At 42.6% G+C, this 23,974-nt stretch overlaps 1 protein-coding gene across 3 annotated transcripts in view; it reads left to right on the top strand.

Annotated features, from left to right (window-relative positions):
• LOC122786396 (RNA-binding motif, single-stranded-interacting protein 3-like) overlaps positions 1-23,974 on the top strand; it is a 270,501-nt gene that overhangs the window by 95,279 nt on the left and 151,248 nt on the right. For 2 of the 3 annotated variants that reach the window (XM_044052680.1, XM_044052678.1), the window contains exon 4: positions 23,348-23,505. In XM_044052680.1, coding sequence (XP_043908615.1) covers positions 23,348-23,505 — 158 coding nt within the window. The remainder of the gene's footprint in view (positions 1-23,347; positions 23,506-23,974) is intronic. The other variant, XM_044052679.1, reaches the window with a different exon arrangement.

Genomic DNA, 23,974 nt, shown 5'->3' with positions numbered 1-23,974 from the left:
ACTGCTTCCCCTCCTACGGTCTCGTTCTCGCTCCTGCTCTCAACCGTAGTTGATCTGAATAATTTATCTCATATAATTTATCTCTACCTCTCTATGACACACACACACACACACACACAGAGGCACAAACATCTCCTTCACCGCTCACACACACACACACACACTCATGCCTCAGGGGGGCTCGTTCCTGGGGCTGGCGTGGGGTGAGCTAGTTGGAATCTGCACAGAGGGAAACCTGATAGGCATTCCCTGTGCCAAACACATGAGGTCACCCTGACTGACTGGCCCTGTTTGCCAGCCTCCGTCCCTCCACTACTGACGGATTCAAACCTGGTATCACTGAGAAATGCAAAAGCCTCATATCTGGAATCAGAGGAGGCCCCTTTTATGTGCCCTTTAGGATAATAGCACTTTTCTAAATGGCTGTTCAGGTCCTGAAAGAATGACTTACTTATTCTTTCTAAGGTCTTTAAAGACCAAAGACTTAAAAATACGTGGATAACTGTTTTGTGTGGCTGATCATCCTGTGTCGTGATGCTGCAGTGTTTTCACATCTCAGCATTTCCTTCAGTAAATACAATTTTACCACCATAAAACTGGATTTTTATTCAACTCCAGCACTTCTCACCGTTACTGTCACTAGAGAGGCATATTTGTAAAGGTTTTATTGCAGTAAAAGAAACAAGGTTTAATAAATCAAAAGCAAACGCTGAAACTTTTTCAACTTAACCACCACTTGTTTTTGAGGCTTTGGAAACGCTGCAACTCATATTTAGCCTGTTGTCTGGTGTGAGAAGCAATACAGTGTGCAATCTCTCAACACTGATGGCTGTGGGAGTGCTGGAGGCTTAAAATGGAAAACGTATAGCAACTGTAAGCTTCGGAGACTTGTCTTTTATCCCGAGCAGCTCTTTGAAATACCCACCCAGACCCAAACAATGCTGTCGTCTCACAACGACCCTAAACATGTGTTCTTTAGATCCCAGCTCCTGTTCTGTTGTCACACAAGCATGCTCCATGGACACCTGCATTCAATCAGTCTTCTGACTAACACACACACACACACACACACACACATTCTTTCCCTGGCACACACACACACACGACACAACAGTCACCTCTGGCTCTCACGCGTCTCATGTTCTCTTCCTCGTATGATGGTAAAATGGACACGCATTATTGTGCTGGCGCGGTTTGTTGTTTTCGTCGGCGGTTGTCAACTGCCCCCATGATGTCTCTGACAGAGGCGATCATTGTTGCAGGAACCACAAATCTACATCACAGTGCTCACAAATATGCTGCCGGGCTTCGAGAGAGGGGAGGAAAAATGGCATTCGAGTAAATCTATAACCACGGTTGATCATATGCGCTCGCAATCGAGCTTAAAACGATCAACTTAAAGGTAAATCAAACAAGTGTGCGGCACTAAAGTGGGTCCATTAGTACAATGTTATTATAACGTTTCCCCCACGACACAATTTACTTGGTAAAATAGGATGAAATGAAGCATAGTGAGAAGTGTAAGGCAGCTACAACTGTTACACACATACAAGCTGTCAAGACGTCAACTAAAACAGTATTATGACATCGCAGCTGCCGGTATGACTGCGCCGAAACATAGACAACCACCAGTAATTAACATTCCTGTTTCCCCCAGAGTCACAAAGCAAAAGTCAATAGCAGACCTGCCTGCTTGTGTCCACCTTTTATTTTCCTGTTTGCAAGCGTGACATTTCTCTTCCTATCCCCGAAAAACCTTAACTTCAGGACCCGACTTCCTCAAGTCATTTGAGGTCGGGTGAAGTTTTAAATAAAGCTGCGGGATTGTGGTGTCGAGCTGCCTCTATATGCTTTGTGTATATATACGTATGCAGGCAAGCTGGGCACAGCATGTGCCTAACCAGCTCTCCAGCGATCGTGTTTCCAAACAGTGCCCTGGAGGCTTACCATCGAGATCCGGTGGCTACATATAGATGCTCACGCGGGCTCAAAAATGAAGGTCAACCACAGAATGTGAGTGAAAACAGCAGATGTTAGCGTATGTTTATTTATGTACATTGATTTCCACCAAAAAAAGTCTGTTTTGACAGTTGATTTCAATCTCAAACATGACATTTTGTCGCAAAACACCACGTAGTTAAAACACAACCGATTTGACTGTGGGTTGTTGCCGTTTTTATTTTCTTTACCTCCGTGCCTTCCTCTCCTTCCATTCTGTTGCAGCGGCTTTGGTTTGTGTTGCGAGTTAGAGAAGGGCGAGTTAATGGAGAACGTCAAAGCGGCTCGTAGCGCTGGCTTGGCTCTGACCCGCGCAGATTGTGGAGTGACCTCAGCGCCGCTGCCCTGAACCTGCAGTTGGAATCCAATCTCCTGGCTGGGATGTGATGCATGTTTTAGCGGTCCAATTTGATAACTTTGCCCCACCTGCCTCCTCCAAAGTGTCTATCATTCCTCTAATAAAACCTGGTTTGTTTTCACCAGTGATGACCCAGGTTAGGAGGCACATTTGTTTAATCACGTTAGACCTTTTCCTGCTCCCTGCTTTTCAACTGAGTGGAGACAGGAAATTGAACGCAATCTTTATTTCTGTGTCATTTTTGGAGGAAAAGAAACATGAAAACATAGTAATGTTAAGTATTATTAGATTATTTGTAAGGATTGACAGCGGTAACAGCAAAAATGGAATGCCTTGATATAGAGCTGAAACGATGAATCAATGAATCGATTATTAATCGATTACTAAATGAATCGACAACTATTATGATAAACGAATAATCGGTTTGAAGGTTTTTTCGTGATTAAAACAATATTTCTGATTGTTTAAGCTTCTTAAATGTGAGCATCTTCTTCATTTCTTTGCTCTGGAGAACAAAGAAATTATTAAAAGTCAATGATTTTGGTTTGTGGACAAAACAAGACATTTGAGAAAATCATCATTTCCAGGTTTGACGAACACCGATCAACATTTTTTAAGGTTTTCTGATATTTTTTGGACCAAACAATTAATCGATCAATCAAGAAAGTATAATCGACAGATTAATTGATTATGAAAATAATCGTTAGTTGCAGCTCTAAACAGGAACATTACAAACTGGACTTCATGTGCAGCTGAAGAAGAGTCGAAACTGAGTGATTGAGCCATTAACTCCTCAGGACATTGTTTACTGGAGTTCTAAATCACGTTAGAAGTAGATTTTTCTTTTTGCAGCCAGCAGAGTCACTCCCTGGTGGCTTTTCAAGATTATTTACATCATATTATTTACCAACCTGGAAGACCACGTCCATTTGTTATATGTGGTCTATGATTTAGAGCATTTCAGACAGAAATGCGTAGGTGATGAGGTGAACGAAGGGATGAACATGAAGCAATAACTAACCGACAGGAATTCAGTATGCGCTATAGTGTATAACAATTAAATCAATAGATGTAAATTAGGCTTTCAGATGTAGCACATTTGAAGGGTTCATTTTATCGTACATATTCTGACACTTATCTTCCAATTTTCTTGCCAGAAATCAAACGGATGACATTGTTGAGACACTTGTGAGGACCGCTGAACCCACACGGGGTCTAATAGCCTAGTTGTTAAATGAGTCTTCAAAGATGTGCTTCTCCGCGCCGGTTTGTTTCGTCTCCGTTTGGACCTGTGCCGTCCCACTTGGTGGTAAATGTCGAGCTACGGCGTCTCGTGCTACGCCCCTCCCCGCCCCAATTTACTGAAAGTAAACGTAAAGGAAGCTGAGAAACAAGGAGGAACGAGGAGGGCAGCAGACTCACAGAACAGCGGGAGAGATTTTCAAGGTGAAAAGCATCAGGTGAAGGTTTGTCTTTTAGTTTCAGGCTTTCTTGTCTCTGTTTCTCTGTCATATAGACTCTCTTTCTCCCACTGTTCCGCTGCTGTTTTAGTGCATAACAATTCCTAATTGCTTGAGCTGAACGGGGATGAAAGAGTATCAGAAACCAATATGGTTTCTTCTTCTTCATCTTCTCCTCCTTCATCCTCTTATTATTTTCCTCTCTCTCTCTCTCTCTCTGTGCTTGTTGTTAATTTGGGTATTTGCAACGTAACCATGCACAACCTTCATAAATACAAATAAGTAAAAGGACACTGACAGTAATTGCAATGAGCCTGCAGATGTCATAAATACAGTCAAGTCGAGTAAATGACTCTCTAATGCTTTCGCCCGCTGGAATCATTTTAAAACCAATTTGACGAGTGCTGGATTTTAAATGAGCAGAATCGTATTGTATGTCGGTTGGGTGACCTAACCCGTGTGTTAAACAGCGTCCGCAAATGCACGCAGCAGCTCGACAATCACACGCTGTGTTCCAACATGTAAAGGTTCAATTTTTCACGTGACAAATTTGAATGTCCAGATTAGTTAATTCCAGATTGTTTATTCCACAGTGTTTGGGCATGACAAGAGGAAAGTGACTGAAATGTTAATGAACGGGATGCTAAGGCAGAGTTTTTGAGTTTTAGCGTCACGGGAATGAAATTAAAGAAACAACTTGTGGGAAGTGTGTTTTGATCTCGGGGAAGAGAGCTTTTTGGAGATTACAATCAGACATCAGCGACCTGCTGAGTATCCTCAGTCTGTTTCTCCTGAGCGCACGTAGTTAATTCTGTTGTTTATTTCATGATGGTTGGCAACTTGAGGATTCAAAAAAAACAACTGTGAAACAGCAAAGCAATTATAGACTAATGGTGGATAAGTTATGAATGTTTTGATGAACAAAAACAAGCAAGTGCAGCGCGGACGGAGGCGATGCAAGTCGACAGAAGAGTTCATCTGGAAGTCTAGATGTGGCTTATACACAAATACACAGATTATATACATGTACGTATATATATATATATATATATATATATATGTATATATACATACATATGTATGTTTTTTTCTGCCACACTTCACCTTCAAAGCATGTAAAAGGTGTATCCCGATTCCTCACTCTTACTCTGGCATGCATAGCCGCTGTGCTTCAAGGTGCTCCTTGGATTTCAGGAGGGGCTTTTTAACTTGAAACCAAAGGAGGGGAAAGTGAATTTTTTCACAGTTTGTCAGGGAAAGGAGAGAAGAAAAAAAAACAAAACAATCCAGGCCGCTGCAAGTATTCTGTTCATTTTACAGTAATTGTTTGCAATCCACAAATTTGATAAATGTTTTTCCACGCTACGTGCGTGTGAGGGGGGGGAGTAAATAACTAAATAAATAAATAAATAAATAAATAAAGATGGAAAACAGATAGGTAATGCACACTATTAGATTACAACTTACAACGCCGGCTACCCTCAAGGTCAACCAATTCATTCCTGCTGTAGAATTTATCGCCTGGTCGTGTCTAAGGCAATGAGGCGCTGTGAACCTTGAGCTCATGTCTATATAGTGGGTCGTCCCCTTAAACGGTACACACGCGTGTTTGTGTGTGTGTGGCGGGGGGCCACGAGTTAATGTTCCCAGGACCATCACCTCATCATAAATACTCTAAGTCTTTGAGATGGTGCCAATGGGCCGTAACTCGCGGAGAATGACAGCAATGCTGCGAAATTAGGTGCCTATCAAATGTGACTCCTGGCGATTGTCAGTACTTAAAATGTATTTGATGGGAAAGTGTGTGTGTGTGTGTGGGGGGGTGGGGGCTTTGTGTTGGAGCCCCTGCCTTACTGGATAACAGGCCTATCATTATGCATGAATAATTGGATGCATTTCTTTTTATTTTTTTGCGAGCTCTCTTTTCACCAGTGGGCTGTTTAATGTAGCAGAATCGTCAAATAAGTCTGTTGCAGGGAACAAGAGTGAGCCAAGAAGGATTGTTTTATGTGAATTACTTTTTTCCCCCTCTCCCTCTCTCGCAGAATTGAAATAATTTAGAGCAGTTAAGAGAGGAGTGGGACTGTGGAGAGAAGAATATATGTGGATATTGTGGCACAGCGGGTCTTTTAAGTGTGTTGTGATTTAGTTATTTATTGTTTTGCTGCGGGGAATGAGGCAAGGAGAGAATGCCGCTCTCTCAGATGTCTTTAAATAGAGATCCTGACTGTCGACTTGCCCGCTCGCTTGTACTCAGAAATGGCTGGTTCAATCTCCGTTTGGTAATATACATTAGCCGTGGTCGCGTTTGTCACCGGGAATAGCTTAAGTGCCCTTTAGCTGACATTAGATTCAGCGTTTTCTCCTCTGTTGCTCCCCCGCTACGGAAAAAAAAACCACTGGGCCGAAATAGTTTGCTCGCAGAGGAGCGAGCACTTTGCACTTCCCTGTCTGAAAACGCACACACAGTGGCATCGTTTTACGAGTATGAATAAAGAAATTGCACAGAAATGATGTCATTTACTGTTTCTTTTGCTCTCCTCAATAGAACATCCCTTGGAAATTATATTTCTCCCTCGAGGTTTGACAAACCGGCAATTTCCACAGTTCCACAAGAAGCCGTGTGAGTGCAGGATGCTTTTCTTTTTAACTCTGATGTCATTGTAACGGCAACCGATTTACACAGAACTGTAGTAAACTTGTGTAATCTATAAGTGTTATCGTCTCAGAAATGATAAACCAACTGTAGTTTCCCAAAAAGAAGTGCAACGTGAATTAAGACCGAGCCGTCTGCCAGTAAAGTGAGCTTGTTGTCAGTAATCAAAGTTTGGCTAAATCCTTTGTCTAAAATTAGACAGTGGGAAGTAAAAATAGACTGTGTCAAAAGATTTAAGCTCCTCGTGAGCTGTTTCCTTTCCTTTTGACTGAATTGATGTTGTCTCTTTGTTTTGCTTCGCTGCCCTCAAACCAAGATCAGTGGTTTCCTAAATTAGACGCTGAAAATGTTGAGTAACTCTTGAGTAACGGGGATGAACGCACAACCTGCAAATATTTGGTTTTCCTCTTCCGGGGGGAAAGAGGAGAAGGCCCGTTTCTTTCTTTCTTTCCGCCGGTTCTGCGACAATCACAATGCTGATTAATTTTCACAACGACACGTCACACACATATTTCAACATGAGCAAGTGAGGGGAAAAAAAGGAATGTGGATCACCTCATTTGCATGATTTTCTCCGTCTGAGGCAACTTTTGCATGAATTTGCCTCTTCGCATTGACTTGAAAATTTGCTCTGCATTTGGTGTGAAGGTGCCATTAGGGTTTTAAAAATAAGAAATGGGGCAAGACTTGAACTTGAAGCAGCCTCTTAGAGCCGCGCAATTATCATTTACAGTCAAACACAAGTTGTTTATTGTTTTCTGAATCGGCTCAGCCCGTATATGCTCTGCTTCATATACGGGCTGCTCCTCCACCTGCCGTGCAGCTGTAGCTCTCATTTGAAACTAAACATCCAAAATTTCCATTGACGCCATGTGACCTGCCTTTCTCTCATGTTAAATTGCCCCAACCTGTGCTTTAACTTAGGGGACTGGGGCAGATTAAAGGATCTATGAGCTTTCTGATGATGTTTAAAATGGTTTCTGATCTGATGGGTTTGTAGAATTATAAATGGGGCTGCCTGTGGCATGTGGAGCAGCCTGCACCTAATTAATTATACATTTCAAGCACCTTCTCTCTGAAGGAAGAAAAAAAAAATGAAGGAATGCCACCTTGGCCTGGGGACAGCATTCTGTGTGTGGTATGCCTCAAGTCCTTGTCATTTGCTGAGACGCTGAAATATTGAAAAAAGAAAAAAACCAGCGTGAGGCTCATTATGATGGTAATGGCCCATCCATAGTTGCGGGCAGAGCCCTTCATATTCAGGCCCACAATGACTCTCCTGTCTTGGTATTTAAGAGGTGGTCTGCTGCTGGCAGACGACGGAGCCAAGGAGTTTCCTGTTCATGTGGTAATCTGCGCGACGATACAATTGAGCGGGAGCGGTTCTCCCGGAGCCCGGCCCCATACATTCAGCCAGAGAATGGGGGGCCACACACCACAACAATCACAGTCCACCGCTATCATCTCCCCAAAAGTCTGCATTGAAGGGTAAATAAATAGTTTAGAAAGCTTTTGACTGAGCACAATGGACCGGACCACCGCTGATGTTCACCTTTGATGTCTCTCTACAATTTGTTCTGGTTCACCATAATGTAATGTTAATCTGAAAAGGTTATAGAAACACAATTGTCTACTTTTAAAATAAAACAGAGTGCAAGATTTAAAACTGCAGTGCGTGACGTTAAAATATAAACAAATGTTTGTTAGCACATTAGTTTCTTGTCAAGACGGACGGAGGCGACAGAAACCTTGCGCTAGTAAAGTGAGAAGACTGCAAATATGGATTTAGAGCTGTCACTCCAAAACTCAGTAGCCAATCAGCAGGCAGCTTCCTAAGGCCCGCCCACGGTCAGAATGACAAACAAAAAACCATGGCGCAAAGAACAACAAATCATACAGTAAAATATACAATATTTACAATATTTTTGAATGATTATATCGATATTTTATTTGCTTCTTAAAAAGTGTTGATTGAAAGTATGGACAAGAGAAATACTTCTTGCCCCGCCTGCCCCTGCGTCTGCGTCTGCATGTGTTTTCAGATGGAGAACGCAGCACAGTAATCAAACTAAACACAGGCAGAAAGACAATATCAGTAGCAACAAAAGATTATTAAAAGTTATGCACAGTGCAGCTTTAAATTTCAAATGAAATCAAGGCAAATTGTCAGATTCATCAGCAGCGAGAGGATCCAGCAGACGAGCGCTGTGTTCCAGGCCCCGTTTTTTTTTTTGTGCTCATCAGACTCAAGGGTGACATCATGAGAAGGCAATGCATGAAAAAGATTAAATTCCAAATACTCTTTTGAATACGCCAAAGCAGAAGAACAGACGATTACTGTGTGGAAAGTTGTTTTGAGTGCGAGCATCTCACGGAGGGAGCACTTGAGTATTGTCAGAGTGCAGAATCACAACCTCAGGGTTTGACTCATAAGGTGGCTTGGAAGAATAGCTGATATGGGGCAATTTCTTTATCTTTTCCTAAAATGTATGGCCATTCAAGCTTCACCGTGATTGGACTCCTGAGAAGCTTCATGAAAAGACTCTGCACAGGAAATGTGGAACTGTAAAAAGCTTGTGAAATACAACATTCTTTTAATCACTGAAGTCAGAGAGAAAACAAAACAAAAAGGGTAAAAAGAAGATTGTCTTCACTGCCAAATGTCCGTTAAGTGGGGGAACTTCAGTTTCCTTTGAAGATATAGGAAGACTGATGGTATCAATGTTGAGTTTGTTCTAACATGCCTGAACCCAGATGTCCTGTGTTTATCTATACGAGCCGCGATCCCTTACTGGGCCCAAGTGTTGCATGCATTAAACTCTTCCAGCAGCCCGACAAGAGCACAGCAGGCCACAGTCACTGAGGCAAGGGGAACATTACACTATTACACTCACCTGTTCCACAGCCATGGTGACTTATCTCATGAATAAATCACACCACCAAGGTCCAGACAACTCCAGCGTTATCCCTCCTCTCTTTTGGCAGACTTCTGCATCCCTATTCGTCTTTTTTTTTCTTCTCTCTCGCTCCTCTCTGTTACCTCTTTTCTCTCTCTCCTCCTCTTCCTTTGTCCCTCCTCCCCTTCGTATTTCGCATATCTCTCGCTGTAGCTGACCGCCCAACGGCGCTCGCTTTATTTATCGCGCGCTCGTGACACTTTTGGATCAAGCGCCGCACCTGCAGTGATTGAACTCTGCCTGTGAGAGCTGGGAAGCACAGATCATTCCCCTTTGGTTTCCTGTAAGTCACAGGATTGACGGCTGGGGACGGTCTGCCCAGAAGAGGCTGGGCGCGCTCCCTTTAAATCACGTCAGAGGAGTCGCTATCTCAGCGGTCGTGCCACTATGCCAACAGAAATACTTAATGCAACTGAAAATAGTCACTGAAATAGGCTGACGGAGAGACGGGAACCAAAGGATGATAGAAGCACATTTTTATTCATATTTGATTTCCTAAACATTTCTTGCTACGTAAGTTTACCATACCCTGGCAGCAGCAATGATTCTGAAGATTATACAATGCGGCATTGTTCTTACAGTATATTGACCCTGAGTAAAACAATCCTCTGCAGAGCCTCATCGTCTGCCAGCCACAGCAGCTTTGCAGTACGGGAGCTTAGGCCCGAGGAGGCGGACAGATACAGGGGGTTTTGTGTTGAGTAATGCTGGTATTCCTTCAAGGGGGGTGGTTGCTTAACACAGAGAATCTGGCACAACATCGTCTTTGGCCTACTAAACTCTGTTCAACACTATGTTAAAAATCCCCTATGGCTGTAAGACAGGGAGGATGACGGGGGTGGAGAGAAGGAGAAAGGATGCTAGGAAGTGAAAGACGATACAGTAGGGGAGCAAGGAGGATAAATGGAGGGTGTGCAGCCAGAGGATTGGGATGGATTTAGGGATAGATAAGAGGTGACTGTAGGGATTGGAAGAGGTAAGATTGGACGGATGGAGGAGCAACATGGGGATGGATTCAGTTGTTGAGGTTTAGAGAGTGAAAACAGAGGGGAGGATGGTCCACTGCGCCGTTGTTTCACAGAGAGAGCAGTTCAGTGTGGGGCTGCACAAGCTACTCAGGCTGTGAGGAGTCTGTTATACCTTATCAAAAGGGCAGCGATGGTAAATGGAAAGTGCACCTGTCCACAAAAGAGGATGACTTCTTGAAGTACACTATCAGTGAGTGAAATTTTAATTTGCAGGAAAATAATAGGCTCGTCCAAGGTCATAACAACAGGGACCGGAGGAGAAAAGGTGGCTTTTGTCAGGTGGCATTTGTCAGCGGGACACGAGCGGAGACGGGAAAGGACACATTTAAAAAGTGGGACTTTTATGAGACAGAAACTAAAGAGCAGGAAGTGAATGGTCTTTGTCAAGAGCTTCAGTGAATCAATTTCCTCCAAGTGACAAAACAAGTGATTTACCCATTTATTGTGATTTATTGGCATAAATGACCCGTCGTTTAAAAACTTATGTGATTCTATTGTATGTACAGAAGCTCATGTCGCCAAATATTTGGGTGTAGTGTTTGTTTTTGAACGCGCTGAAGATCATTTAATATCCTGCACTTTTCCCACCTAATTAAAAAAAAAAAATGCTTGTTTGTTTTATTGTTTGCTGCGACACGATGTGTATTATTAATCCTCCCAGTTAGAATAATGGATGAATATTAAACCATTTAAAAGCCTTTTTTTAAAAAAAAACAACAGCAAAAAAATGGACATATAGACAAAGAAGTGGATAGAGAATTTGCTTCACGCCTCATTTACACAACGTTATGCACGTAAAGCCAATAATCAAAAAGAAAACAAGTCAAGATGACGGATTGTTTTTGCATTATTATCTGGTTGGTCCATTATTAAGCGTTTAAACCACCTTCGTCCTGCTACTGCTTATACACCTGATTTTTCTGGTTGGTTAGCATCGCTGTGCTAAATCCCTCGATAGGTTTTTCAGATGTATGTAATAAAACAACTCTATAAACTCCATTCCCTTTCTGATTTGTTATGGCTGTCTCAAGCCTTCCTGCCACAACAGCGGCTGGTGTGTAGTGCCAGTATTTAGTCTGGCAATTGTCAGTGACGCTTCACTGAGTTAATTCCTTTGGGGCCAAAAGCGACGTTCCAGACCCAGTGCGACTACTTTGCATGTGAAAGAACCTGAATATTCAAAAGGGGAAATATGTGTTCTCTCTCTTGTGCATATTTCAATAACAATCTGCATTTGTGTGAATTCTGTCTGTTTCCTTCTATAGTTAAAATCATGCATTTTCTATATGAGGCGGTGTAATGCCTCGATATTTTCCTCTGTCTCTGCCAGTTGGCTTTCGTTTATCTGTTTGCTTTTGTTCTGACTGAGTATGTTAATCCACCTCCAGCATGTGTGTCACACACCAACATAGGCGCTGTCAAAAGCTTATGGAACTGAATTTCTTCTTCTTCTTCTTCTTATTATTATTATTATTACACGTCCACAGAGTAAGCTGCAGAATAATGATGATAATACTGTGTTGCCCAGTGCACGTCTTTTTTAAAAGAGACGAGAATTCAATTACGTGTGCAAGAATCGCTTGGATTCCTACAACCATCACTGTTATTAAAGATTTAGTGTCTCATAGATTTTTATTTCTATATATAAACACTACCAAGCCATGTGATTTATGATTACAAAAGTGAGTCCAATGTAAAGTGTTGCGATTTGGCACTTGATTTGATTTGCAAAATACAATCTGCGAATCTGCTGTTTGTATACGAAGTGTAAACATCGCTCAGTTACATAGGTTTTAACATATGGCTGTGGTCACACTGTCAAACACGCACACTGACCTCACACTGTCAGCGTCGGGCCAGTAACTCATGAGCTCGGCTGTTTGAGACCTTTGAGCCTCTTTGCTCCTTCTGCACCAATTACAGCCTTATTTATGAATTTGAGCACCGCTGACCTTCTGGAAGAGCTGACATAAATTTGTTTGTCTGGAGAACGGTGTAACAAACGGCATTCTGGGACAGCTCAAGCGTCCTCCCTATCAATCTGTCCCCTGTGTTTCTCTGGCTCCCTCTGGCATTCTTCCCACTTGAGCAGTAACTCTCGCCCGTTGGTCAGACGGTCAGCTATCCAGTCACCCAGTCATTTAAAAATGGAAGTGACTCTTCCTATTAGTCCTCCTAATGACGACTCTACAGCCATTACACAGGAAACAGCACATCTGAGAGTCCACGTTTGATGTATTTCAGAGGAAAAGGGAAAGAGACTCCCGCTTGTGATTTGTGTTTTTCCTTTGTGTAGCCTGTGAGAACCTTTCAGGGCTGGACGCCAGCAGCCCATGTGCGTAAGTGGATTGGTAGACATTTGCCTTTAGTGAGAGACGGGTATTTCTGACAAAGAGCTAATCCTGTACTCTCCTTCCTTCCCCGCGTCGTTCACAGCTCTCTGTTTGTGCGCACGCTTCCTGCGAAAAAACACAACCGACTCCTGAAGAATGTGCCCAATTAGAGACGGAGAGCGATAGAGGCGGAGTTTTCATTCTTCACCTCCTGAGGAAATTGAAATTGAGCTTCATACTGAGGGTTTCCATATAGTATACATTTCAAAAAGGCAGGGGTGTATTGAAATACAGCAGCGACGCTCAGTCAAATGATAGATTTATGTACATATGACCTGTTTATTGCCGTTCGTAATCACCATAATTCATCTCCAGAGATGACAACATTTAGGATGAAATGATACATTTATGACCTGATTAAAAATGTATGTGCATTTTTGGTAACGTGACATCTGCTGGTTAAAGTTGCTTTCTCGTCATAAATAAATATCTTTTGGTTTCTGAGGGCTGGTCAGCAGTTATGGCAGTTTTTCATTACTTTCAGACATTTTATGGGCTTAGCAATTAAATAATGGATTAATCAAAAAAATTTCCCCTCTGCCAGTTCTGTCTGCTTATAGTTTTGTAGTTAAGTTAATGACCTGCAGACCAATCCATAACTGTTATTGTCTGTGGAGCACCGCCACAGTATTTCAGTGCATCCGTTCAGACGCATGTGGGTGCCAGCTTGGGTTCAGCCGGACATTAAAGTTTAAAACATGCCCTTTCTCTCTTTTTCCACACGCTCTGTCGTCCTCTGTCCGTCTCTCAGTTGCTCTGTCTTTAAACGAGTGTCTCTGTCCTCCCACTCTCTCGCTCCATCCATCCTGCAGTCTCCACTCCCACACTGGCTAGCTTGCAAACAGACCCAGCTGGCCATAATGATGACAAATCAGCCCAAATATTTATGTCCATCGAGTTTCACTTTGGCTCTGCCCACAGCTAGCTCTCTGCTCTTTTTTTTTTTCCCTTTTGGATCCCTCTGTGGCGGTCGTTGCACTCGCAGCCAAACCATCGTAATCGTCCAGTACAAACACACTTCAGCTTCGCTTATGTCACCTAAACATTGGTCGACTGTTAGTGTCGGCAGAGAATTAGGTTTACGGTTGTCAGCGCACTGGTGTAAACATACCAGCTAACAGTATGTTTATGTGGATTTTTATGTGGGCTTAGTGACTAACCTGCGATGTTAATGTGGCGTCTGTTGTATCTCCTAAAAGGAAATGTGTGTTTGACGGAGGTTCAATGCTCACGTTGGAAAAAAACTGAACTTGAATCTGACATTATACAGGATGTGCGTGAGAGAGAGGGAGGGAGGGAGGGAGGCGAGGGAGAAGCCTGCTTCAAGGAACTCGGAAATGGATTCTTTAAACGGCTGAACACAGGATACAGAATTGATAAGAACCCCCGTCAAATGTGTATTTCATGACTAGAAGAACTGCACGGTCTTGTAAGCGCACCATACCAGAGGGTAAACCAGAGGGCCCACAGGAGCGTAGATGTGGTAGATCCATGTGGATCGTCAGCGACTCAAACTGCCAGAATCTGGCTCAGCAAGTTCAAGAGTAATGCTGATCTGAGTCGGTTTAAAAAGACATCGAAGTCGTCAAAGAGGTGGCAGAGAGCAAAAGTTGCATAGTGTTGCTTTAAAGGCGGTCTATATCTTGCTGTCAAATCAGTCAAAATCATAAAAGTATTATGAGTCTCCTCGATAATGCATCCCATGCTGACGAAAGCCTTAATCCGTTATTTTTGTGGTCGTACATTGTTGTTCCTTGCACGTTTATTTTTAGTCTTCCAAAGTATGGTGATTCATGAATAACTACTGACCCGACTGTTCTTCTCTGGATAAGAGGAGGCAATTATTTTAAAGAAGTGTAAATGAACGACACAGTGACTTTGGTTCCCGGAATTCACAAGTGCTAATAAAGCATTAATTGATCCAAAGTCCTGTCTCGCTGCTGCGCATCGTGACTGCTGCATCTCGCCCGCATGTCTCCCCACAACTTGACATTGTGACTTTAGTTTCTGATTTACAGAAAATATTTATGTTTTTCATGTATTCAGACTCAGTTCAATTCAATTTTATTTGCATAGCGCCAAATCATAACATACATTATCTCTGCCCATCTGCCTCGACCGGTTGAGGGGAAAGGAAAAATGGGAGACAGAGGGGAGAGGTGGGGGACAGAAGGACACGAGGGAGATGAGGTAGAGACAGAAGAGAGAGACCAGGAGCAGATATACTGTATCAAGTGATGTGAGTCAGTGATAACGTGTTTATAGAAATAAAATGTCATTTATACATCAGCAGCAGAGATAGTTGATTGAAATTATACTGATATCAACTTTTAATTATAGCATAATAATAATGGTGATGATTTGTATGATAATAGTAGCCTTGAAACTGGATCTGGATCCTGCAACCTGCAAGATGAGGACACAAGAGAGAGAGAGAAGGTTAATGACATATAAAAAGTCATATTCATACCCTGAATGTGAGAGAGTGAATGTGAAAAGTGTCAGATTTATACAACATTGCTGATACAATGTCAATATCATTATCAAAAGATATTTTCTCTGCCTTTTTTTGCTGGGAATAATTCACATCATGTGTGAAAAAGAGGCGAGATGCCAAAACTCAAAAATAGACACATCTGAGATGTGTCAGTATGAACTCCCTAATGTGTTATCATGAGTGCCGAAATTAAAAAAAACAAAAAAACATGACGGATCCCAGCAGTGTGAACCGGGACTTCTATTGTTTTCTCACATAAATGCTTCATGTTGGATCGACTTCCTGAAGGCAAAATTGTATTCCGGCCTTAACTCCATTTCCCCAAAATGCCCTCTCCTTGCAGATAAAACAGACGACTTAATGTTTTAAGCTGTGCTGCTACATAAAGCATCCCTTGTTTACCTCCATAGCTCTTGTCCTCAATGTCAGATGATATAAATGCATCTTATCGCTCCATTTGTGGGAAATATACGGTCTGTACTTCAACCCTTGGGCTCTGTATGGTTCCTGACACGGATCACAACATCTCACTTCTCTGCACCCGAGAACAAGAGAGTGGGAGACGTGAAGAGAGGGAAATCGATGGAAGAAATAGGGAGAAAATAAGACAGTGATGTTTACATGACGTTTGCTTGACAAATTATTGTTCGATTGTCTCACTAAAACTTGACTTTTAAAATAAAATGTGAGTATGACTGATATCGTACTAAATCAACTTTCCCAAAGTTAGATTTACACTTGCAGACAATTACTATTGCATAACTTCAGGCTTTTGACCTGGAAATAAAAGAAGAACCCGGTACACAGAAGAAGACAGCAGTGAATTTGGGAATGACAAATAGACAAAAAGTAAGAACTGTCAGCTTCTTACTTACAATATCACAGACAAAGAGTACGCATGGAAGAAAAGTTTGACGTTAAGCATTAATGCGCTCAATAATCTATACCGATAAAAACTAAGTGATTCTCTGATCCTCACTCCAGGGCAGAAGGTGGCAGTAATGGGCCTTTCATGCAGGTTTACAACTGCTGTTAAACTCTAAGAAGAAGAAGAAGAAGTTGGGAGAAAGACACAGAAGGGTGCTCAATATGCTAACAACGAGCTGCCAGCGAGAGTTGTTTTGGTCTGTGATACATCAACCTGAAAATGCCTTATACGAGCTGAGGGGGGCACACTTCATTCAATGAATGGATTACCTGTTAGTGCTTGTATACTCGGACAAGGACAATAGTCCAATTAAACGGTGTAATCGAGCTACAGCCGTGTAGCTACACTTTAACTGTGCATTAAGGGTCTGCCTTACTGACTGAGTAAGAGAGCAAGACAAAGAACCAGCAACACAGAGAGAGAGAGAGAGAGAGAGCTCCATCTGTGGCAGTGTAGGAAACTGTAGCTGGAACAATTTGCATGTGTAAAATTAGCCCCCTGCATCATTGTGCACAGCACTGTTGGCTTAGCAGCATCCCTGATCCCACTTCTTTGTTTTTACTGGAGAAGGAGGCCAGCAGGCTGTTGGAAGCCCAGAGAGAATTAGATAGTCAAATTGACTCCTGCCCTTTAATCGGAGTCTTTTTTCTCATTCATTCTCCTCCTTTTTTTCCCCCCCTTCTTTGTTTTCTCGTAGCTTTTTGCTTTGGCTGTTCTCTTAAGTCCCCCCTGCCTGCACTCTCTAAATCCCCTTGCATACAGAATTTGCTGTCTTCCTTGTTAGGATACATTTGGCTGTAGAGACAGTTGTATCGCATTCCCAGGTGAGTTGGGGATGATTTGCTATTCGCTCCTCCTGGCTATGGGTTTACTTCGACAAGCATAGACAGAGAGTGAAGGAGCCCAGCGTGAAGAGGAGAGGAGGACAGGCAATCTCTCTCTCGTCCCTCTGTCTATTAGCACCTCCCTCCCCATCCCCCTGTTCTTGCGGCACTGGGATGCAGCAGTGGTTCTCAATACACATGTTTAGGGGCTAAAGGTTTGGAAGTCCGGGATGGATGGGGGATTTGCGTTCCTCTTGTGCTTGAAGGCTGCTGTGAATGCAGCCAACCGCCGAGCTAGCTGTTAGTTCTGGCAGTTTGGATGGGATGCCTCTGGGACTGTGCTTGTGCTTGTCTCTAAGAGTCTTTGCAGAGACTTTGCCAGCATGAATTAATGGAGGATAAACTGAGAGGCTTTTTTTTCTTCAATTTCAGGAGACTGCTTGTCATTTTCTTTGCTCCGCCCCCCCCCCCAGCATGCATGCATGTATATACGTGTGTAGAGAGAGTGAGAGCGAGACTGAAAGACACAGTAAAAGTGCCCTCTGCTCGGTCACACCTGATCTGGAGGAGTCGTGTACTGACTGTTTGGGCTGGGTCAGGTTGGTTTGCTGGTATCGACAGTTTGGCCTTGTCTGGCTGGCTCTGGCTGGCTGCTCTGGCCTTCTATAAATCAGCCTTCTATAAATCAGGGCCAATCGGTGCTGCACAGCCGCCTCTCCTCCAGTCGCAGGCCTGCCCTGCAGAGGGCACGGAGGAGGAAGAGAGCGAGAGGAAGAGAGGCAGAAAAGCCACAACCCTGCTGTCTTTCCAATTACTGTTTTAGCTTCTCTGTGTTTTGCAAACAATGTTTACCCACATGGAATGCTTCCACGTCTTTATATAAGCAGTTATAGCACTTGTATAGGATATAATTACCATGGGAATGGAAATAAAACACCACTGCAGGTGCTGCAGAGATGCCATAATCATTAAAGTTGGAAATTAAATGTGTCATATAATCAATTAATTATGCGTTCCTCATTTATAAAAGCCAACATGTTTTCTCCTTTATATAAACAGGCAACTAATTGCAAATTAATATTTTCCTCTTTTTTGAGCATTAAGGGTCTGCCAAGCAAAACTGTCAGACCTGACTGAGAGTGCATTTGTGTGTGTACTCTCCTGCAGTGCAAAGGCAGGAATAAATGAGCGACATATTTAATTTCTGAAACGTTTAATGGGCATTTCTTTGTGTTTCCATCGCTCTCTTCACTCGTACAATGTTACGGGTCAATATTCATTGCAGCGACTGAGCGTCGCCAGGGAAAACGAGATCCAAACACTGGTGCACTGAGAAACACAGTGAGAGTCATGTGGAGCTGATGGGCTTAATTAATCAGCGTTGTGTGAACTCATTTGACAACGATTTGGATGTAACGCGCAATTTGTTTCTATTTACAAGTTACACACTAGAGTTTTAAATCAACATTTCATCATCTGCAAACTGCGTCGCACACGGGGCAAAACCGCAGAAAAAGATTAGTGTGCAGGTGCTGAAAATGAACGTGACAATGACACAATGTAAAGGAAACGCGTCATAATACTGGATTCACACATATTCATGGTGTGAATGCTTGGCGGAGGGCGGGGATAGCTAGCAGAGGTTCGCAGAGGAGTGTCTGTCATGGCTAATTACGTAGCTATTGTCGCTAAAGTACAGGTGATGTGATGTCCGCCATTGTTTCATGCATTTTGTCCATCAAACGACATTGGTTACATGATTTGAGTGGCTGATGCCGAGCGAGAAGTCTTTCAGTTGTAGTTCCCACCATGTACAGCAGGGGTGTCAAACTCAAATGACCTGGGGGCCAATTAGCATCTAGTTTGGTCAAGAGGGGGGCGGTGTTAAAGAGCTTGTTATGACATAAAATTGCGTATACTTCACAATAAAAACCTATTTATAATAAATAGATGGAACATTTAGCAAATAATGACGAGGATAACAGCTTAAATATATGTTATTTGATGTTGAGTGTAACACATTTAATAAAGCAATAATTACAACCGAATGTCTTTGCGAGCTAATTAATTTCGTGGTGCCACATATAATCGATTGGAGGGCCTCATGTGGCCCGCGGGCCGCCAGTTTGACACCCATGATGTACAGCATGACAAACAGGGTGTGTGCTGTCCTTGCCTTGAATATGTAACACGGTGTTGTGTCGCGCGCGATAGATATTATCATTTTCACTAAATACACTCATAAACATTCTCTGTCTCTATGTCACTGAGGCTGTGAACTCACACTCACACTGACGGGGTAAATTGGGCCTGTGTAAACCATTCTGCTTGTCTGAAATATAGTGCCGCAAATTGAAATCCCCAGTAAGCCTCTGTAGCAGCATGTCACAGCTGGGTAGGGAGGAGGGAAAATGGAGGTTTTTCTCATTTACCACCTGGAGATTTTTGAAGTGTCATAACCAGCTATTCTCCAGCACTCTCCACCATTTCTGCCTTGAACTCTTTTTATCTTGCTCTTTTCTCTATGTCTCTCTCTCTCTCTCCCTCTCTTGTGTTGCTGAATTGCACTTTGTCAAGTGTTGTATTCAATCCTCATCATTCTGACACATGAGGCCTGTGTTTATTATATTGTCGAGAAGCCGGATATTATGGGCCAACAGGGTGAGGGTAAACAGAGTCACAAAACCATCCGGTGGGATAAATAATCTCACAGTTGTTAACCTCCTGTGGGGCGACCATGAGGAAGGCAAAGAGATGACTTGATTTAAAACAAAACGAGAAACAATTTTGGTAATGTGCGTGTACTTTGTGTGTGCTTAATTCTTGGATTTAACATTATTTTCAAGATAACAGTACAAAACATTGTGTCATTGTGATTTTATTAATGATATATAGTATTTTATTTGACTCAAGTTTCCGTTCAATATCCACTCTGTAATAGATTTAAAAAAGTGATGGAGCATGACCACGTCAACACCAAAACATGACCTACTTTATAATCTATTGCATGGATGGGAAATTAAATATATGAGTGTTATAAACGAGCAGCAAACGTGCAAACGTTTAGTTGGGAAATATTATTTAATAATGGTCACTGTTACACTGCTCAAAACACAAGTCCTTCCTTATTCATTTGACCTGAAATATGATTTTTTATAAAAAGAAGTTTTCAAGAATGTGAGAAAAAAAAAAAAGCTACTCCCCTCCAACCCCACAGAAGTCTCAGTTGGGAGTTCAGATGAGACCTTCAGCACCCACTCCATCCTTCATCCCGCAGGGGACTCTTTTCTCTCCCCATGGATAACCTTGCCCTTTGCCCTCTTGTCCAACACTGTAAGTAATGAGCTGGTTTTGACCCCTCCATGCGTCATTGTGTAAGATTTGAGCTTCTGACCTTAAAAAATGAAAGCGAATCGATAGGGCGGGACACGTGAATTCCAAAGCCCAGGATGCAAGCCAAGCCCGGAGCCAGGGGAGGAGGAGGAGGGTAAGGAGGAGGGGCTGTGAATATTACTGAAGGGCTAAAACAAAAAACGAAAGCGTGAGATATGAGAGCGAGGCTTGCAATTAACCTCTAGAGATGACAGTGACTCTGTTTGGTGTCTCCTCTCGCACTGGTGAATTTGTTCTGTGTCTCACTGTATGTTAAGTATGTGTGTAATTTAAGATGAAGTGGACGGAGAGGTGAGCGGAGGGGGAGGTAAGGTGGCAGGCTCAAAGTCCACGCTTGAACTGCAGCTGTGCGTGTTCCTGTGACTTTGAGTGGGAGAAAGAAACTCCCATGGAGCACTCAGGAGATTAAGATTCTTCTGTTCTACGTGGATTCATGAATGACTGCTTTTTTTTACATCGTAGCCTGTGCAACCAAGGCTACCAGAACAGTATGAGGCATCTCATGGAGGAGTAGGAGGTAAATTGGAATTTTGGAGTATTCAAATAACCAGATTAAAGATTTGAGCTGAGGTCAAACACATTTAATACTCGAGTTTTAAAGCTAAATGGTTCACAGTTTGAGTTCTGGCTGACCAGGTCCTTAAGGTTTCGGCTTATGTTCTTCTCATATTTGTGCAGGTTCTCTCCAGGTATTCATGCGTCTGCTTACAGTTTACATACAGAATGGTTGTGTGTCCGTTTGTTGTGCCCTGTGATACACTGAAGACCTGTCAAAAACCTGGACGTATGGAAGGGTGAATGGATGTCTTAGTTAGACAGCAAAAGTGCATAGATACTAAGGAATGAATGGCTTTTATTTGGTAAAATCCACATGAATGTAAAGACTGTAAAATTGAGATGAGAGTTCACATGTAAACCTGTTAAGTACCAGGATTGAGAGACTTCCTTCTTACCTTAAATTTGGTTCAGACCTTACAGAGACTGGTCCAAACAAGTGACTTGATTTATTTAAGATTTAACTTGGAGACAGCAGCTTGTTGTTCATGAACATCTTTATTTGCACATGAATTAAAACCCCCAAATGTTTTCATTCAAGAAAATTCCCAAATCTTGAGTTTTTACACTTGAGGTGAAATGGTGTATTAATAAGAGGTAAAAAGTGCATAAATTGAATATGTGCAAATTGAAAGATAAGAGAGTCAAACTTCACTCCAGCGTCTGCATTTTACTGCAGTGGAAATACAATTGTAAACAGCAGATGACAGCGGATATGTGTGGACTCACATTACTCATGTTAGTCTTAGAAGCAAATATTACTACATAAAGATGGAAGCAGGGACAAATTGCTTTTTGATCTCTTTATTTGCCTAACCAGGTATTTTCCTCTGTTGTGACCCGCTTTGCACCACCTAGTGTATTATAAATCCCAATATGTACTAGAGTATTTCCAAAAACCGTGTGGTACATTTGAATGTGAACCAGGTTACTGGCTGGATGAGCTTCTTTGTGTGACAAAGGAGTTCCCGTGTTATCGCGTGTGTTTGTACAGTGTGTGCGTCCGGCGCAGTGAGTGGCTAACCATCAGTTCCACTTAGCTCAGCGTGGCAATTAGCTGTCCATTGATGGACGCGGCTCCCTCTCCACGCTCCAGGGACCCCGGCTCTTTGTCTGAAGAGGGGAAGGCGACACGCTGGCATGGCACACGTGCTTAAAATAGCGCATCAAATCAGCCATGCTCCGGCTGCCGCTGCTAACGTGTAGGGCGAATTGGAGGGCTAATGGTGTGTGTGTGTGTGTGTGTGTGTGGACGTACACAGTCTTGAGGTGCTCTCTTGGGAGAACGAAGGGTTAACATGGTTAACTGGAGCTGGTGGTATTTATTCAAGTCCTTTCACCCTGACCATTTTTTTTTTTTGTTTCTGTTTCATCCATCACTCACTTACTTTATTGCAGTGCACATCGTCTCTCTTTCTCCTTCCCTTCTCCCTCCTTTTTCACTCTCTCCTCCTAGTGTGTCTCCCTCTGTTTTTCACTCATGCCTACGGGCCCTGGTTCTCGCCGTCTGTCACTATGTGCAGTGTCCCTGCAATAGAGATATAAATGGGCTGTGAGCAGGGGGCCCTGACTCCTATACCATAAATCTACACTAACAGCACAACAGGCACATGAGGAGAGCAAAGGAGGCGAAACAGAGGGAGGAAAAAAAGGAAAAGGGAGAGGGGGGGGCTGCATCACATATCTAATGCATTTTGAATATATTTATAATACAGATTATACTGAAAAAACACATTCATATTGAGATGTTTATGAAATAGGCTGGTGAGGATTACTGCATCAAGATATCACACCCTTGGAGGTGTAAATTGTTTTACAGTGAAATGAAATTGGTTTTGAGGGCATGAATAGTAAGCAGGAAGTTGCCATCATTTAAAGCTGTTTATAAGCTGCTGGAAGCCTTATGAACCATCATTTCACAGAGTGTCACTGTTGAACTGTTTACTTTAGGATTTTAGGGGGAAACAAGTCGAAAGGTTTGCACTCTTGACCACATTCCCACGTTTTTGTCGTTAAATGATTCATTGCATTAATGGGTGACAAAACCAATTCAAACGAGTGTCTATTCTGATAACTGCGATAACATTTATCTGGTGTGATCTTTTTATAATTGAAAACATATACACCTCTCCCTCCTCCCTGTCTCAGACTATCAGCTGCTGTCTCAGAGATGTTCGATTCTTGTATTTCCTCACCCTCACCGCTGCGCTCTTATCTTTCCCCTCATCACTTACCAAATTAAAGCTATTTTTGGTTGTTTATACTGAATCACTCCCCTTCTCTCTCTCTTCTTTTCCCAGCAGCCCTATGCTCCACCCCCTCATCCAATGGCTCCTCCCAGCCCCAGCACCAACAGCTGCAGCCAGGGAGGGGCGGAGCAGCTGAGTAAGACCAACCTTTATATCAGAGGCCTACCACCTGGCACCACCGACCAGGACCTCATCAAACTCTGCCAACCGTAAGTGCTGGGAACCATTACAGTAAAACGCAGGCGCTGGACTGTCAAACACATCGGCCCCACTTTGTAAATCTGAGCCCAAACACTCGATCTATTTGTTGCATTCTTATGTTCTGCACTTGGCAATAATCGTGCGGTTCTCATCACTGTATGTAACAGTACATGGAGTGCAGTACTCCCAGCTCACATGTCAGTGTAGCCTCCATAAATGTCTTCCATGCTGATTTATATTATGTGGAAACTCAAAGTTTCCTCGTAAATCGTCCCGTATATTCCATGTAAATGTAAACGTTATCAGGAGCAAAGGATGATTTGTCACTCATCATGAACATCATGAAGTTGATATTGGGCATAATCGTTGCATAAGTTTATTTTTTTAAATTAATACAGTGGATGTCCTCAATTCAGCTGTCATCTTTAAAAGCTCTTCATGGAAACATTATGTCCATTTGAATAAGATAAAGATGTT

The sequence above is a fragment of the Solea senegalensis genome, linkage group LG20 (assembly GCF_019176455.1).
Source record: "Solea senegalensis isolate Sse05_10M linkage group LG20, IFAPA_SoseM_1, whole genome shotgun sequence".
NCBI lineage: Eukaryota > Metazoa > Chordata > Actinopteri > Pleuronectiformes > Soleidae > Solea > Solea senegalensis.
The sequence above is the reverse complement of the archived record's forward strand: the minus strand, read 5'-3'. Positions and strand labels throughout refer to the sequence as shown.